The following is a 17,816-nucleotide window of genomic DNA, read 5'->3' as shown; positions in this document are numbered from 1 at the left end:
AGAATATCTTACCAAGATCAGCGTAAATCAAGTCAACAAACAACTAAGAATAATTCAATAAAAAAACAGAGTTCAAGATAGAATAAGTATGTCATCATAATCTTTCTGTTGTAAATTTGAATTACTTATCTCTTCAATTATCTTTGTATACAACAATCCTTCTTATAAATAGAACCATTGCCATTTGATTAAAGTAAGCAGTAAACAAACCAAACATTTATATATATATATATATATTGAACAAAAAAAATTAATTGAAAAGCAAAAAGAATTATATAAAATTGTTACTAGCAATATAAAGCCATAGGCCCCAAATATCTTTAGCCGGCCCTGACTGTAGTCATTAATTAAATATGTAGAATGTAGATGTTATAAGCACAACTTTCTTGAGATTACCTTTTCTGTTTCTCGGTCAGCAATTCAGAACTGATTTTTATATATATAGAAGGCCAAGGATTACGATTAAATATTGAATATAGCATATGATATTTTTGACCAGTCAAATGTCTATCTAGTACGTAATGTCCCTACAACCTCATGGTTATATATATATATATATATATATATATGATAAAGCTATAAGTGAGATTTTTCTTTTTTCTTTTTTCTTTTTTCTTTATTATCCAACGTACATGAGTATTTTCTGTGCTTTTTTATTTACGTTTATTTTATTGTTGATTAGTTTGTTGTTTAGTTTGAGTTAATGAAACGTCAAAAACTTATTATTACTTTTTACATGTTCGCATAAGGGAGGAAAAGAAAAGAGGGAGAGTCGAACTAATGACTTCTTTTTTTTTTTCTATGTTTTTTCTTTTCTTTTTTTTTAGAAAGTCGAACTAGTGACTTCTTTTTTTTTCTTTTCTTTTTTTTTTTAGAAAGTCGAACTGGTGACCTCTACTTAGTCAAACTACTGACCTTTACTTCATGAGGTATAGTTCTCAGCCAATTGAGCTGCCCCTTGAAAACCATCAAAATGTTACTTAGAAATAATCGTTAGCACTAATTGGCACGTTTTAGGAAATGTGCATAATTAATCAAGCTTAATTGGAGTTTCTAGTGATTCAACTTCGTTCTCTCCATTTCAAGTTATTGTTACATCTAATTGTGTAAATTAGCATATTTATCACGTGACATCATTTACGCCTTTAAATATAACATTAAATCTTGAGTATGAAATAGCTTTTCTCCATTTTACTTAAAATTGAGAGTATCTTATTCTCAGTTTTACATCCAAATCGACTTGCACATATTCAGTACATGTTTGTCACATCTTTTTTCACCTGAACAATGCCACATACTACACTCACATCTCATCCCTATTCAATTGGGCTAATGTGACAATTATTCAAAGGCTGATGAGCATTAGTACATCAATTTAATGAAATGAGAGTGTAGTATATAGCATTTATCTTTCACCCACATTATTTTTTTTCTTTTCTTTTCTTTTCTTTTGGAGGGTGGGGAGGTGGGTTTCAAATCTAAGTCATTTGACAACGTCTCACCATCCCACTCCACACAGATGACATTTATGACAATGTCTTTGTTATGGATTTAATTTCTCAAGTACATAACAGATAAACTTAAGATAGTTGAGGAACTCTAACATCTCCCAAAACAACTACAGCTGAATATTAATAATATTCTCATATTTTTATTAATCAACTCATCTACTTATATAGATGATCTCAAAAAATTTATTGTGCCAAAAAAGTGCAAACCCAAGTGTAGGCTATCGCAAGTAATAATTTCTCAGTAACAACGAAGTTGATCCACAGAAAATGGTAGAACACTAGAATAAAATTCCTATTATTATGCAACAAAAAAAAAAAAAAAAGTAAGAAGAGTTGATTTTAGTTTTTCACTAAAAAGTTGAGCAATGGAATAAAATTTCAATTAAAAAGTAAACTACTAAATTAAACTAAATAAATTGGCTTTTTGGAGAAAATCATGGATGACTACATGGTAATAGTAGTAGAGATGGAATAAAATAGATCTACTAAAAGTTGCTAAATCCTTAAAAGACAATACATATCATATTCTGTATTTAATCTACTGCAAGATTCCTTCTGTGCCAATGGGCTGTAGACTCCTAAGAGTCTGACCATGCAATAATTCATTCACTGCCGTGTTACCTGGGAAAGTTTTTTTTTTTTTTTTTGGCTTGTTTTAATTGGCTATACTGCACATAAGAATGTCTGATTAAGTCCAATTCAAGGGAATAGGTTGTTTTAGGGCTTCCTCCTCCACAGGTTAAAAGATTAAATCAGACAGTGTGAAATCTGTCGCCTGTATATCTTGATGATCACCATTCAATTCATGATTTGCCCATCAAGCCATTGCTGTCGAAGAAACAATACCACCGACTCTTACCAGAACAACTGTGCATAAATTGGGACACAAAAGGGTCTCATCCGTTCCCCTCTTCCTTTACTTGTATATCATGATATATAGTCAGGGAAAAAGGTGACACAGAATTCTCAGTACTTTTGAGTTGATAGATACTTGCAACAATAATATTAAATTTAGGGTGAGAATTTAAAGTGACCCATCAAATCTATAATGGGTGGTGTCCATTTGGGGATAAGAGATGCTAAAGAATCTTCATGGGCACCTTTTGAGTTTTGTTAAGCTACTCTTATTCTCACGGATAAAGTTAAAATAAAAATAAAAAACAAAGAAAAAAGAAATACATCTCTACATTGGACTCGGTTGAAATTCCAGCAATGTCGGGGATTGGGTGCTGTCCTAATAGGCTTCTTTTATGGTTTTTTGTGATTTTGATTTTATTTACAATTACAATTTACAAAGCACAATAGATAGATGTATTTGTTATAGTTACTGTGGAGGAATGTTCTATCAATAATACTAAGCCATTTCTCACTTTATTATGTTCTATCAATAATGCTCTGTTTCAAATCCCGAGCATCTTAGTATTTCTCGAGTGTACCATGTAAAGAGATTGGTGATCTTCTACCATAATCTCTCTTCTCAGTTTCTCATCACCGTGCTCATTTCTTAGAACACCATCTCTCAATACAAAGAAGCAGGGCGCATCCCTTCTATTGACATTGGCCTTGAGTTCCGTGGATCTTTTTCGTGTGCTTTCTTGAGTCCATCCAGCTGAATCACCATAGCTACCATAAACGTTTTCTCTCCTCCTGGCATTAACTCTAGGCAGAGCATTGGGTACTAATGCCAAAACTTTCTCTCTTGATTTTCAACTCAAAGTGTCTGCCACCATGTTAGCTTTACTAAGCTGATAATGGATTGTATAGTCATAATATATCCTTTGGTGCCGATAGGTCAAAAATACGAATTTCTAAAAAGAAGTTATGATTTTCAATAATCGATAATGTTTGGAAATAGGGTTGCAAATCAGATATTTACGCAGCAGAATAAATCAAATTCTCATGTCCAAGAACTCTTTATGAAGAACATGTGAAAAATAGTTGCCATTTAAAATTAAATTAGAAAAACGAAGAAGATTTGGATATCAATAACCATTCCTGGCTTTGGGCAAAAAAAATTTCACTTCTCCAATAACATGTTCTTCCTTCTTCAAGAAGGCGAAGAACAAGTTCTTTATTCTTTTAAAACACAAAAAAAAAAAAAAAAAAAAAACAAAACAAAAAAAAAAACAAGATCTTCTTTCTTCAAGAACATGGTAGATCTTAGGGATGATGAAACCTCTAGATCTTCTCACCAATGATTGATAATAACCAAAAGAGTATGGGTTTTTACTTGACTCTTCAAGTCTTAAACTTTTGTTCTTCGTGAGTTAACACAAATAACTATTAATTCTTAGAGAGTTTTTGATGGATTGAGTGATTTGAGAGCTCAAGCTCTTCTTTATTTATAGGCTAAGCATGATAGCAGAGTTTGAGAAATAAGCAATGTGGGACAAAAGAATCCACATAGGACTAGAAGAGGTTAGACCTAGTAACACTAAGAGCATAGTGGACGGCTAGGGTTTAGAAACCCTAGCCTCCACTCCTTTCAACCTCAACGCATGGGCCAGGAATATGCGCTTGGGTTTTATCCCGACCCTCTTCCTCTATAGTCAACGCATAGGGTCAGGGAATTTTTCTCTGGCCCTATGTGTTCCCACTGCTTTATCCACTGGGCTTCTAAGTTTTATCCCAAACACAATTCTCCAATATCTCTCTAACCCATGTTTTAAACAATTAAAATTGTTAGTCCAATAAATAAGAAAACCTTATTATGGTTAAATAAGATCTGCTTGATGAAGGACCTAAAGGAAAAAATATTATTGGCTTAAATATGTCTGTAACCATGTCACCTGACATTTATTACACAACAATATTGTAATCACAATTAATTCCACTAAATAATTGTCACTGCACTCCAATAAATATTTTTGATTAAACAATTAATCTCTTTGACTTACTTAATGTTGACGTATAATTTCTTCATGAAATATTCGGTAGCATAATTAAGGCTAAGGATATTCCGTAACATAATTAAGTCACTGATTTTACGTTATTCTCATACATGTGAAAAACACATGTATATATTTTTGTATGCCAACCAAAATGCTCCAGCCGGATACTCTGAGAATAATAACTATAAAATCTATCTCAAGGAAAAATTTATTATCTCTTTGTTATCCGACAAAGGACTTGGATTCCCTCTTGGAAAAAGCTTTCCCACAATGTTACAAGTGGTTACCCAACGTACCGAAGTTATTTCGACTGATGATAGGTCTCACTCTTTAATATATCAAAGTAATCTACATACAACATCTGAGTCCACAATCACCTCAGGATTTAGAATCAAAGTTATAAGTAGCCTTTTAAGAAGTTATTATCTTCCCTTATTAAAAGTGACTCATCTTACCACTACAAAAGCATACCCTACCCTTCTCCCAGCCTTTTACTCCCTGACATAAGGCTTGCCGCACATGAAGGTCTTTGATTAGGAAGAAATGAGAGGCATCCCCATCCCAACTTTTGTCACAATAGAGCGATCCTCTTTCCTAGCAAACTTCGAGGCATCTAGTGCTTCCTCTGCTCTACTACTGTCACAATGGTGCCTTTGTTTGTTCTTCAACAAGGGTAGCTACTTCAACATAACCAACAAACTCCTTGATCCAAAGGCAGGAAATCACTCTCAGATCCTTGGTTGAAGACTCATTTCAAACTTTTCGGCCTTCTTCTCCTCATCATGGATTACGTACTAGGCAAATTGGGATAGCTTAGTAAACTTAGCTATAACGCCCCCAAAACTAGACTGGACTATTTTGGTAGGGTTACTGGCAATTGCTCCAGTTCGATTAACTGGTAACTCATTAAGGGGATCGCCTGTTACAACAAACTCAGAGTAAATATAAGCGGAAGGTGAAAATGTGAGATTGAGATATCTAAAAATCATAAAGTATGCAAGAATTAACATCAATCAAAGACTTGAAGAGAAGCTTCTAACCAAAGTAGTCATTTTAATCAAACTTGGTAATGTGAAACAACTCTTGATTTCTTCATTCTAGATAATCCTCTTAAAACATACAACATGATAAGCCGTAAACAGTGCATAAGTTTAAGACTTAGTAAGTATATCTCACAGTGAGTATGAAATAAGCTCTCATTATAATGCAGAAGTAAACGTGTGTTTTCACATACATATTAGGTTTTGTCTCTGTAATTACACCATAAAAGTATAGTTTTAGTTTTTAAGAAGTGTATGTGTAATCCTAGTGACAATTGCCTGTAAGTTTTAATGCAAAGAAACTAATATTATAATTATGTCATAACTATCATGCATGGTCTACTAGAGATTTTACCCCTTCCCAACAGAGTTGGCGCTGTCCTAAAAGACCTGTAATACAATACCAGCGCCCCGGATATTGTACGCTACCATCCAAAACATTAGTAGCTCGACCGAGTCCGACCTCGGGTTGCTCACGCTACTAATGATATACTTCATGTAGTGACCCGTCAACCAAACATAGCTATGCAGGTCACGAAATATCATTGGATCTAAGACCCATATCATTACAGACACACATGGGCAATAGAATCAAGTCCATATAGTAAGGCCATGGTCATTATACCGCATGTACTAGTGTATCACGTCATACGATGCATCTTATTAATTAATTATTAAAGTATTTACCCAATTATGTGACAAGTAAATATGCTCATAACATACGCGTGCTCAGTAAGCTGACATATCGCACGCTTTTATGGAAAGTAGTTATAAGTATTTGCTTACCTCGTACGCTCGCTCAAATCCTCAGACATCTCGAGTCCCTGCTATAGCGAAACATAATCTATCATTTTGCTTTTAAAGAGAATAAAAGCATGGACTTATCATGACACTATAAAACTTTGTGAGAAGCATGCAAATCATAAGAACAACATGAAAACTAACTTAGTACAGAGGGGTTTACCTTGAAGATGACAACCCATTTTAAAATCTCCTTCTCCTCTCTCTAAAACATCTCTCTCACTCTAGTATTAGGGTTACTGGTGTATAAGGGTGAGGGGTGAGGTCTAAAGGTTGAAATGGGGTCTTATTTATAAGGGGTGAGGCGTGCCATGGTCTAAGAAAGTGGATAATAGGTTAAAATTGCTTTTTCAAACTATCATCTAACGTTTGGTACTATACTCAAACGTTCAGTGTACTATTACCCAACAGTTATAGGGTTGCATGTTGAACGTTTGGTGTGGTCCTTGGTCAAACATTCGTGCTAGGGCTTAAGGTCAAACATTCGGTGGTCCCCCATCAAACTTTCAGCCAGAAGTTAAAGTTGGGTATTCAGAATGTTTTTTGAATAAAAAGGTTTTAAAGCAATTTGCAATTAATTGAGACATTATGAAATTGTTAAATAAAAATGGTTGCTTTCAAATAGTAGTATTTCCTTTTTAGGGTTATGAAATTTTAGGGCATCACACTAGCATAATGTTTTGCAATCCTAATACAGGAATTCTCGATCCCTCTTATGCTATTGAGACCTCGTAAAAAACCAATTGTTAAACTCCTCCTTGAAACAGGTCCAGGTGGCAGTCATCACAGATCCCATTTCCAATACTAAGCACTCTCCCTTGGCCTACCTCAATCTAGCTGCTTCTATAAAAAACTTGTGATGCAGTCTTTTTGTGTACAAAAATATATCAATAATAAAAATAACAACTCGCAATAAAACGAATCCTTATCGGAAAGGGCTATATAGAGGGTGTCGAACCTCAAGGACTGTGGAGTGTTGTTATCAAGTTTTTCAAGATTAATTCTTACTTAATTAAATGAAGTTTGATTGGTTTTTGTTTATGACTAAATGCATAAAAGTAAGGATAGATGTGATGAGAGAAAGAATATGGGTTGATTTCATCACTAACCGCATAACGATGGTCAATCATAAATTAACAAGAAAAATTCATACTATGCATGATATAGGGCTCGTCTCACTCGAGTAATCAAGAAAATACAATCATTTAAGAAATAAGTATAACTCATCTTCGGTTGGCACAGACCGTCTACCTAACCACTAAGATGCAATACGTTCCATCTTCCATAGATATGGCCTATCTAATTCCTTAATAGGATACACCCAATCAATGGAATAGTATAGCTCATCTTCGGTTGGTACGAATTGTTTACCTAAATTACACCAAACTAGGGTGTAGTACAATCCGTCTTCCCAGGCATGGTCTATCTAATCATATTGATCAGGTGTCAATTAAAACCGTTGTATAACAATCATTCATATAATCACAGAAAATATGAAGGGCTGAACTCAATCAATATAAAAGATTTTCTAAGACAAGAGAAGAAATTCATAATGATAAACATTAAGATCAATTCTCACAATTATATAACCATCATGCATAATATAAAAAAACCCAAATTAAAATACAATTAAACCATTGTTACTTGAAAACGACTACATCAAATGCCCTATTACAGAATTAACTACTTATCGTGGTGCTGGGATAGCCTCCTGCCATGATTTTCTCCTCTTCAACTTGTCAGGCCTCCAAGAAGATAATTTATTTCTAAAACTAAGCACACCTCTCTTCAATGATTAGAAGCCTATTTATAGGCTGTAAAACAAATCCTAGAAGCCCTAAGAATCCTAGAAAAATTGTACTTCAATCTTCTAGTCAAATTAGAAAACAATCCAAATACAAATCGGAATAGAATTCGTCCAAATTTATGTTCTTATATTGCAAACTTATATTGCAAAACAATTTTGGCATAGCAAACGTCTGAATTAGGAAAATCCTATTTAACAATGATTTGTAGCATTTTGAGTTAGCTTTCCAATGCCACTAGTTTCACCTTAATCTGATACTTTAATCCAATCCGATTTTAACTCCAATTAGAAGAATTCTGATTTAATGATTTCTTTGATTTGATTAAACTTAACCACATCATATAGGTCATCTATTATGATTGGTTAAGCCTAACCACATCTTCTAGGTCTTCTTTAAGTATGCTTTAAGCCCAAAGTTAATGGAATTAATTATATTTTTCCTTCAGAACCTAAAAACACTAAAACAAAACAAAATCAAATAAATAACAATGTTAAGGAATTAACATATGCAAGTTAAGGTGAATGAATATGCAATATTCGGCGCTTTCAATGTTGATTATCCATGTTTTTGCCATCATTGGACCTCAACTACCACCAAGGAGGGGAGTAGTACCCGCAAAATTTCTTGAATGAGCAGCCATTGTGCTCATCCCAATTTCCCTAATGTGGTATCAAGGGTGGTAAAACGAGTTGGCGGGTCAACCCGAATATAACCCGGTTGACCCACCACCCGATTAGCCTCAACCCGGACACGACCCATTTAGATAAACAAGTCAAAGAGATTGACACGGACACGACACACTAATTTTAACATGTGACCCATTAACCCTTTAATGGCCGACGTCGCATTTTCTCTTATCTAACCTTCATAAACAAGAAATCCCAAGTCACAAACCTTTGCTAGATTTCTTCGACGTCCTCAATTTTTTTTCTTCAAGATTGAGTATCTCTGTCATTCCCCTTGGATTTGACCTGAAAGCAAATGGGAAATGAGAAAAGATAAAAGAAGAAAAAGAAGGAAGAAAGAAAGGAAAAAAGGGAAGGAAGAGGGAGGGAGGAAATCAATCGGTTTGTGGGAAGGAAAAAGAAGAAAAGAGAGAGGAAAAAATAGTTGTAGGAAGAAAAGGAAAATGACGAAAAGGAAAAAGAAGAAGAAGGGGTGCAGGAAGGAGTGATGTGTCTTAGCTGGGAATCACTCACAAGCTTCTAGAAGGAATACAACTTCTTTAAAAAAATAAAAAATAAAGATACGGGTTGACAAGTCACCCGTTTATGACACGAACCCAACATTTATTAATGGGTCATAAACGGGTCCACCTGTTTATGACCCGAACCTGTTTAGGTTAAACCCAAGCTACGTAACTTTGTGTCGTGTTAGTGTTGGGTTCGTGGGTCGTGTCAAAATTTCCGCCCTTGTATTTGTCCCATAGCCTCGACTAGCTATCTTGCTGCCACCATCACTTATGCAGCATCTAGAAATTCCATATTATAAAGAACACATCCCTCGTTGTCGATAACATGTTCCTCCTATTCATTGTTGTTGTCACTTACATTCTCGATCTATCATCTTGGTGGAGATGACTCGTTATTCTCTATCATAAAATACTTTTCGTACTTATGTACACGATCCTAGTTTTACTACAAGACCTTTTTAACCTATCTCTTTTGTAAGAGTGATTCTAAATGTTACTCTCTCTTGTATCCGTCCAAAATTTATGTGATTTTTAAAATCACAATTGAATCAAAATTCAATATTGATCTATTACAAATTCAATGGTGATTTTAAAAAGGTATGTCGCTTATGGGGAGAGAAGAGGAACTCATGAAAGTGACATGTAACATTACTCTTTTTTTTAATTGATTATAGCCTATGCTCTAATTTAGACTTCAATCTTATACCCTATCTTAACAATAATTGATATGGAAGATTAGGCTTATCAAGTAAAGGAGGTGTCAAACACTACCAGGTTTTACACATAGTATATAGAAAGAAATCACAATTTTGCAAACAAAAAAGTAAGGCCTCGTTCGGTTTGTAGAATGGATATTCTGCTAGGAAAGTTAATAATTATTACTGAAAATGGAAGAGGTTGAAATTGAATAATTATTCATATTCTTTAGTTGGGTAACAACACAAATTTCTTAATTTGAATTGAACCAAAATTACTAAAGATCCCATATGATTTTTGATTTTTCTAAAACTCAATTAAAAAAAAAAAAAAAAACTATTGAATGTGTGGATGGGGTGGTCGGCCACCCACAGCAGACCTTGGGTGGCTGCACCACCTCCGGTACCATCGGGGGAGGCAATGCGCCACCCTAGGGTCTACCATAGGTGGCCGACCACCCCACCCACACATTCAACATTGTTTTTTAAAAAAAAACATTTCAAGTTTGAATGAATTTTTTTTATGTAAAATATATATAGGTTTTTTGAAAAACTTTGTCTATTCCCTCACGAATAACTATTCCTCTCATTTTTTTTTAAAAAAAATATATTCATCTTCATAAGGAAATAATTATTATAAATAAACTCTTACCAAATAAAATAATAGTTATTCCTATGGAATAATTATTCCATTTTTGGAGTCGATTTAGTAAACCTAAGGAGACTAAGTTTTCAAAACAAATACAATCTCTAGAGTTAGAGACCTTAATTATTATAAAAATAACAAGGGACAAGGTGGCATTGCATGCAACAACCGATAAAAATAAATGAGAAAGCCTAAATCCAAAGCCACCGGATCGACTAAGATTAAAGCCACAATAGAAGGAAAGGGTGATTGTGAAAGAAAGGGAGTCGGTGCTAATTAGCCGACTCTGACACCCCTACAATCAATACCCAACTAAACAAACCAAAGGAAAACAAATTTAATAAATAAATCAAATGCTCTTGAAGAACCCTAACCCTACCCAATCTCTCTCTCTCTCTCTCTCAATTTAAATACCAACCTTCTCCAGAGAGAAAACCCAAACAGGCTTCTCTCTCTCTCTGCCTCCTCTCTTTTACCCTGTTTCGCTTCTTCTTTAGGCTTTCAAAAACGAGTATCGAAGATTCAAGCACCGGCGTTGTGAATGGTGGAAATCTCAAGCAGTAGCAATTTCATGCGCTCCCTTTTCCGGCCAGGGGCGAGCGCTGCTTTCACTTTCGCTATTGGTTTCGGATCCTGCAAGGAGGGCTGGTACTACCGCTGCCTCGGCCTCGACCCCTGAATCTCTCAACACCCATATTCCCTATTTTTTTTTTCTTTTCTCTTTTCTTTTTCTTGTTCTCCAACCGCAAATCCTAGCTTTCTGATTTTTGGCCCTTGATTCTTAAAAATCCCAGTTTGGGTCGAATTATTTGTTTTTAGAATTTCTGGTTTTTTTTGGGGTTTGCAACGATGTTGCTGTACAAGCCGAAGAAGAATCAGAACGCCAAGGGCAACAGGCTCTTGATTAGCATTACTGTGCTGGGGAGCGCCGGCCCGATCCGCTTCGTTGTCAATGAGCACGAGCTTGTCGCCGCCGTGATCGACACCGCTCTCAAATCCTATGCGCGTGAGGGTCGCCTTCCGGTTCTCGGGTCGAATCTCAATGATTTCTTCCTCTACTGCCCCAGTGCTGGGCCTGATGGTAAGAAAATTCAAAACCCATCGCAGTTTCCAATCGATTATTTTGAATTGCATCGTTCTTGGGTGTATTGTCGTTTGGTTTTCTGGTTTATATCTTAAACTGATAACTTGCCTCAAAAAAATTGCCTTCTTTAACCGTCTGTTCTTCCCTGTTTCCTCCTCGGTTAGATTGAAAACCCATCTCAGTTTTGAATCAAAGATCCACAAGTTGTGTTCTTGACGAGTTTTGTGTTCGGCAATTTCCTACTTCAATTCAAAACCCATCTCGTTATGTGAAATTTGTGGAATATTGTGCTTGTTGGATTTGATTTACATACATCTTTTAGAGGAATCAATTCGAATTGGCTCTGATTTTTTTTCTTTCAATACGAATATGGTTGCAGCTTTGAGTCCATGGGACACAATCGGATCTCAAGGAGCTCGGAATTTCATGCTGTGCAAGAAGCCCCAGCCAGTGAAATTGGCTGCTGCTGCTGATGATGATGATGATGGAAGATCGTCTCCCACAATGGCTCGTAAGGGGAATGGGAGTTGGAGGGCATGGCTCAACAAGTCCCTCAATCTCAAGATTTCTTCCCATTAATCAGTTTCTCTATTAATGGACAATTTACCATTTGTTTTTTTCTTTGGTTCTGTTTCTTGTTTTTTGAGTTATTATGGTTAGCATAAATGGTCGTGCAATTGTTGTTCTTTTTTTCTTTTTTTTATCTGGTTTGTGTTGGAGAACCTTGCAAGTTTCTTTACAAATAAATTTCCTTATTGAAGATGTCTTGAGATGAAGCTTTTTTTTCTTCTGTGTTTTGTGGATTTAATTGTTTCTGAAACTTGCATATTGAAGAATGTTGTGGGGATATATCTTGCATTTGTTGCCAAGCTTTATGACGAATTGGTAAAAAACTAAAAATTTCGGTGAAGGTTTTGAGTGATTTGACAATCTTCGTTTTTGGTGAACTTGACTTTGGTTGCATGAGAGAATAGAATCTGGTTTATTCTATTAGACTTTTTTACTGTCACTTTATTAATCAAATGAATGGTTGGTGAAGCCCGAATGGGAGGGATGCTTTTCAGTTTCTACAATAATTTCAAGTGACTAAACTATAATGACTATCATATCTGTTTATCTTTCATGTGAAACTCTTAAAAAAACAAATCATTTCCAGGGCTATTTTCTTTTTAATGGAATAGTCAAAGAATGAGGAATGCTACGGTAGAAAAAAAACTTGTCCCATTGATCCTTCGTATTTGTTTTAAAAAATAATATTCACGTGGGTTTAAAAGAACACCAAGAAAAACCTCTTTGAGAAGTTGGAGTCAATGAGGAAGTATTAATTACTTCATTTATTGTAGCAGATAAAGTTTGGAATCAATAAGGTGTATAATCTTGATTTGTTAGTGTTAGTGTTATCATTCTAGTATCTTAATTTAATTGTTATTCTACTATTTGTACATTTTATTTAAACAACTTGAGTATGCCTATTTTCAAACTATATGTTTGTCAAAAGGAATAGGTTTCCTTTACGAACCTAAGAAATTATTCGCGTAACACAACACCATCTGACCAATTAAATTAAACACGATAATTTTAACAGTTCCTTTTCTGTGGCTTGTATTCTTTAAAAAATGAAGTAGCTTTTAAAAGAAAAAATTACAGTTTACCCTTCAAAGTTGACAGCGTTTTTAATTTGAACACTAAAATTTCAATTTTTGCAATCTACTCCCCCCAAAGTTTCAATTTTTTGCAATTTGACATATTGTATCCAAAACATCTCATATTGCCCTTAATTTTTATTTTATTTTTTTTTTATAAAAAATTTAAAAAAAAATTCATTCCATCTAGCCGTTTTTGCACCCCCAAATTTGTTTTTTTTTTCATAAAAAATAAAAATTAGGGGTAATATGGGAATTTTGAGATAATATTGCTCAAATTGAAAAAAATTAGAACATTGTGGGTGTGGATTGTAAAAATTAAAATTTTAGTGTTCGAATTGAAAAACGCTGTCAACTTTGGAATGATAAACTATAATTTTTTCTTAAAATTATCATTTGATCAAAATTTAATAGTGATCAATCATAAGATCAATGATAATTTTAAAAATTATATTATCCTTTAAGGAAAAGAAGAATAATACGAGATAAACTTATAACATCACTAGTAAGACTTTTCAATCTTAATCCGTTAATGTTATATTGAATTCGCATAGAATTCACCAAAATAAAGTAACTTGAGCCGTTGCTTTTGCCAGCTATCTTGTGCAATGCTACGTGTACAAAGTTTCTTTTATTAGATTCTCACAGCACTATCCTCACCCTTCCTTTGACGACTAATAGTCCAAAAAAAATATATATGTATTTCATTTTCAAAATGAAGGGCATAGATTTTTTCAAAGCTCTTGGATAGCATGTGCTGTTGCTTTATAAAGAATGCCCTTGTTGGTTTTCTTGGGTTTTGTGGAATTTAGTGAGGGCAGTTTTGGACTCCGGTGCACTTAATTCATGAACCTGCCCGGCCATAACATGTGCGTTATTCCATACTCGTCCTTTCTGTCCTTTCAAGAAAGGATATTCTCATCTTGCGAGCTCTCATATGGAATATCCCCTCACCGACCAATGAATCTAATTTCTATTTTAAGTTATGAGTAAATCTAGAAATAATATTAGTAATTCTTTTTCTTTCTTTTTTAAAAGAAATGTTACCATTTTTTTTTTTTTATGTTCTTCTCATTGTATTTAGATATTATTATTATTTTTTTAAAAAAAAAAATAGGGACTAGTGGAATAAGTTTTTATTTTTTACAAATTCAATAAATTAACTATTTGTGAATTCATGTGAACCCTAAACAAAATCAAGAGTGAATTCATCCATTCATTATAAGGATGATTAAAAAATTAATAAATTCTATCATTTCTCAAAAAAAAAAAAAAAAAGTGGTAATACCTTTCTTTTATTTTTTTTATTTTTATTTTTGTCCTCTTAAATGTCACTTAACTTTTAAAAATATCAATAAATTAAAATTTTATAATAATTATCTAAGATTTAATAATAATTTTAAAATCACGTTACATCTCTTAAAAAAAAAAAAAAAAATCCTCATATTACTTTAGTTGCCCATTTTAACTATAGAAAGGGAGTGGCCTGTTTTTTGTGGGAAGAGGATGTAAACAGATTACATTACATCACATGCCTTTCAACAGCAGGACGTACGGAGCACATGGCCTCTCACTTGTTTCCGCAACTAATAAAGCAACCCTTGCCCCTCTAACTAACAAACAAACAAAACACATTAGTGGTGCTCACCATGTACGAGGATTTTTCGCAGTTTGGTTTTTTTTTTTATTTAAAAAAAAAAAGTTAGGTACCTTAAGAGAGAGGGATTGTTGGATGGATCCACACTCATTTAGAATAGTATAGGGTCTTGAGTCCACTCGGGATAGGTGAACGAGAAGAATAATGATAGGGGAAGGAGAAAGTAATGATTTAAAGAGAATTAGACTCTTCTAAGATGGAACATGATCTCTTTAAACAGATCGTGAGATGATAAATAAAATATTTGTTCTATTAATAAAAAATAATTATATGTAATTATATATTTTAAAAAAAAAATTAAGGGGTGGCCGAAGCCACTCCATGGCTGGCCACCCCTAAAGGCCAAATAAAATAAAATAAAAAATTATTTGGCTCTTGGGGGTGGCCGAACCACCCCCAAGGCCCTGGGGTGGCTTGGGCCACCCTAGACTGGTCGCCCCATGGCCGTTGGGGGTAGTTCAACCACCCCCAAGGGCCAAATCTTAAAAAAAAAAAATCGTTTAATCCTTAGGGGTGGGTCCTAGGGTGGCTTGGGCCACCCTAGACCTGCCGGCCTCGAGTGGCCGAAGCCACCCTAGGCCGGCCGTTGGGGGTGGTATATATAGTTTGGGTTTAGGGGGTGGCTGGACCACCCCCAAGTGCCATGTGGTGACCCGGCCACCCCCTATGTTCGAGATGGGGTGGTCAGCCATCCTTTTTTTTATTAATTTTTTTTTTTAATTTGAAATATTATTTTTTTTGTAGTGGGACAAGTGTCATATTTGTGATTGTAGGATTTTTAAGAAAAAATTTCAGCCATGAACTGGATATTCTCCGATCCATTATGAACTGGAGAGGATCCTATTTCCTCTTAAAGTCTTCTCGAATGTGATGTGACATTTAAAATTACTAATAAATCAAAATTTAATAATAATCATCTTAAATTCAATAGTAATTTTAAAAGTCATGTCACATTTAGAAGGATCCTCCTTAAAGCATAGACAGAGGAAGGGGAGGGCCGGTATAGGCCATGGCGATCTCCCAAATCCTGAGAAAAAAGTTTTATAAAGTTAAGAAAAAGAAAAAGAAAAAAAAAAAGGAGGTATAATTTTACTTTAAAGCCCATTGGCTCTGCCCAATAAATTTTTTGCCTTACGGCCCTTACCCAACAAATTTTTTTGGCCTTCGGCCTTTACCCATTCAAATTAACCTAGAGGATCTGTCGATTGCCACAACAAGCACCCACTCACTGGCAGACTGGCAGTCGAACGAAAATAAATTTCAGAAGAAAAAAAACTTGAAAATCACCATTGCGGACCTGTGATTCCCACCGGGCCACCTTCAGACTTTTCTGTGCCCTGGCCCCTCTATAGTCTCAAAGAACTTCACTTGATTTTCAAGGTCCAAGGGTCGATTGGAAATTTGGATAGATTGTAAGTTCTTTAAACCCTAACTTGAATTTCACCATCGGTCCACTGCCCACTAGAATTGGATCTATGAGACTATGGCAGAATCAGAATTAGAAGGCTCCTCCGTCAAAAAAAAAAAAAAAAAAACAAGGCACGAGCGGCACCGGCGAGAGAGAAACTGAAAAAGAAAAAGAAAGAGAAACTGAGGAAGAGAGGGATCTGGAATTTTTTTTTTTGTAATACAAGAAAGTGAGCACATGGGCAGAAGTTGGGTGGGCTGTAGGCACATGGACAGAACTTGAAGTGAGTGACGAGTGGCCATGGGTGAGATTTTTTTTTTTTTTTTTTTTTCATAAAAGTTGTCCAAGTTTGGTAATGTTAAGGCTAAATAGTTTTTTTTTTTTTTTTTTCAGATTCTTTTAATTGAAAATAAGTGTTATAAATTTATTCAATGTAAACTTAAGACAATTTCTAATTGCATAAAAATTGCAGTACTGTGAGTGTATAAATTCTAAGTTCATGGTAAATTGGTAATCATATAATTTGTAAATTCTTCTCTTTTACTAGCAGAATTATTTAATTTCATATTAATTATTGAAATTTAGTTGAAGTTTCTAATATAGTTGATTATATTTACTAGCTCAAAATCATGTCAACTACAATTTAATTTGTTTTTATATTTCCTAACACAGAACAACCGCTCGTCAACGGCAGAACCATTTAGAAGCGGTGTAAAATCACTTGGCGCAAGTAACACTTTTGAAGTTAGTTTTTTACGCTCAATTCCTAATTTAAGTGGAGAATTTAAGGTTGTTAGAATTTAAACATGTAATTAGAAAATTTGACACATAAAAGCTATTATATTATATTGTTATTCATGTGAGTTTGTACATCGAAAGAAAAATTACTGCGACATATAATACAAATTCAATTATAAATGATTTTCGAGATATGAAAAAAACGAAAGGTTCTATTTTTATATGCTTCTCGTTCTATGTATGATTATCCTTTTCAGTTAAGTTGGAATTTGATCCACGCATCACATGGATGATGGATGAGTTTGATACGTGTCAAAAAAATCATATATTAATATCATAGAGAGTAACATAACTATCTATATTATCAAAATATCTTTTGTGAAGTGAGGATTATACGGAAGATCTGTCATTTTTCTTCTAGAAAATACAAACCTAATTTTTCTCATCACACATATCACCAACAGGATGGTTAACCAGGTTCGACGGCATTTCCATGGAGCAGCTTTTTGTCTTGTAAGGAAGAAGCATTATTCCGTAGCATAAAATAAGTTTTTATTGAGGAAGTACCCAATTATATTTTAGACATTATCTTTGTAGAGCGTTGCGCTTAAAGTTATTATGCTTTATAAATCACTCGATTCCTTTCAAAAAAGAATGCTTTAATAAAAATTTCTAAAATATCGTTTGGGTGATTGAATTCAA

The 17,816-nt window shown here is 34.3% G+C and overlaps 1 protein-coding gene across 1 annotated transcript; it reads left to right on the top strand.

Moving 5' to 3' along the window:
• The first annotated feature begins 10,879 nt into the window (after positions 1 to 10,879).
• Positions 10,880 to 12,436, top strand: LOC132178536 (uncharacterized protein At4g22758-like). The gene is made up of 2 exons (XM_059590975.1): positions 10,880 to 11,665; positions 12,048 to 12,436. The coding sequence occupies exons 1-2, from the start codon at positions 11,434 to 11,436 to the stop codon at positions 12,245 to 12,247; spliced, it is 432 nt and encodes a 143-aa protein (XP_059446958.1). The 5' UTR covers positions 10,880 to 11,433; the 3' UTR covers positions 12,248 to 12,436.
• Positions 12,437 to 17,816: the final 5,380 nt, after the last annotated feature.

The sequence above is a fragment of the Corylus avellana genome, chromosome ca4 (assembly GCF_901000735.1).
Source record: "Corylus avellana chromosome ca4, CavTom2PMs-1.0".
Taxonomy (NCBI): Eukaryota; Viridiplantae; Streptophyta; class Magnoliopsida; order Fagales; family Betulaceae; genus Corylus; species Corylus avellana.
The sequence above is the reverse complement of the archived record's forward strand: the minus strand, read 5'-3'. Positions and strand labels throughout refer to the sequence as shown.

What these genes read in the sequence shown, in the direction of transcription:
- LOC132178536 (XM_059590975.1), top strand. Translation starts at nt 11,434, where the DNA reads ATGTTGCTGTACAAGCCGAAGAAGAATCAGAACGCCAAGGGCAACAGG. An exon ending in CCCCAGTGCTGGGCCTGATG is followed by an intron (nt 11,666 to 12,047) that starts GTAAGAAAATTC and finishes ATATGGTTGCAG; the next exon opens with CTTTGAGTCCATGGGACACA.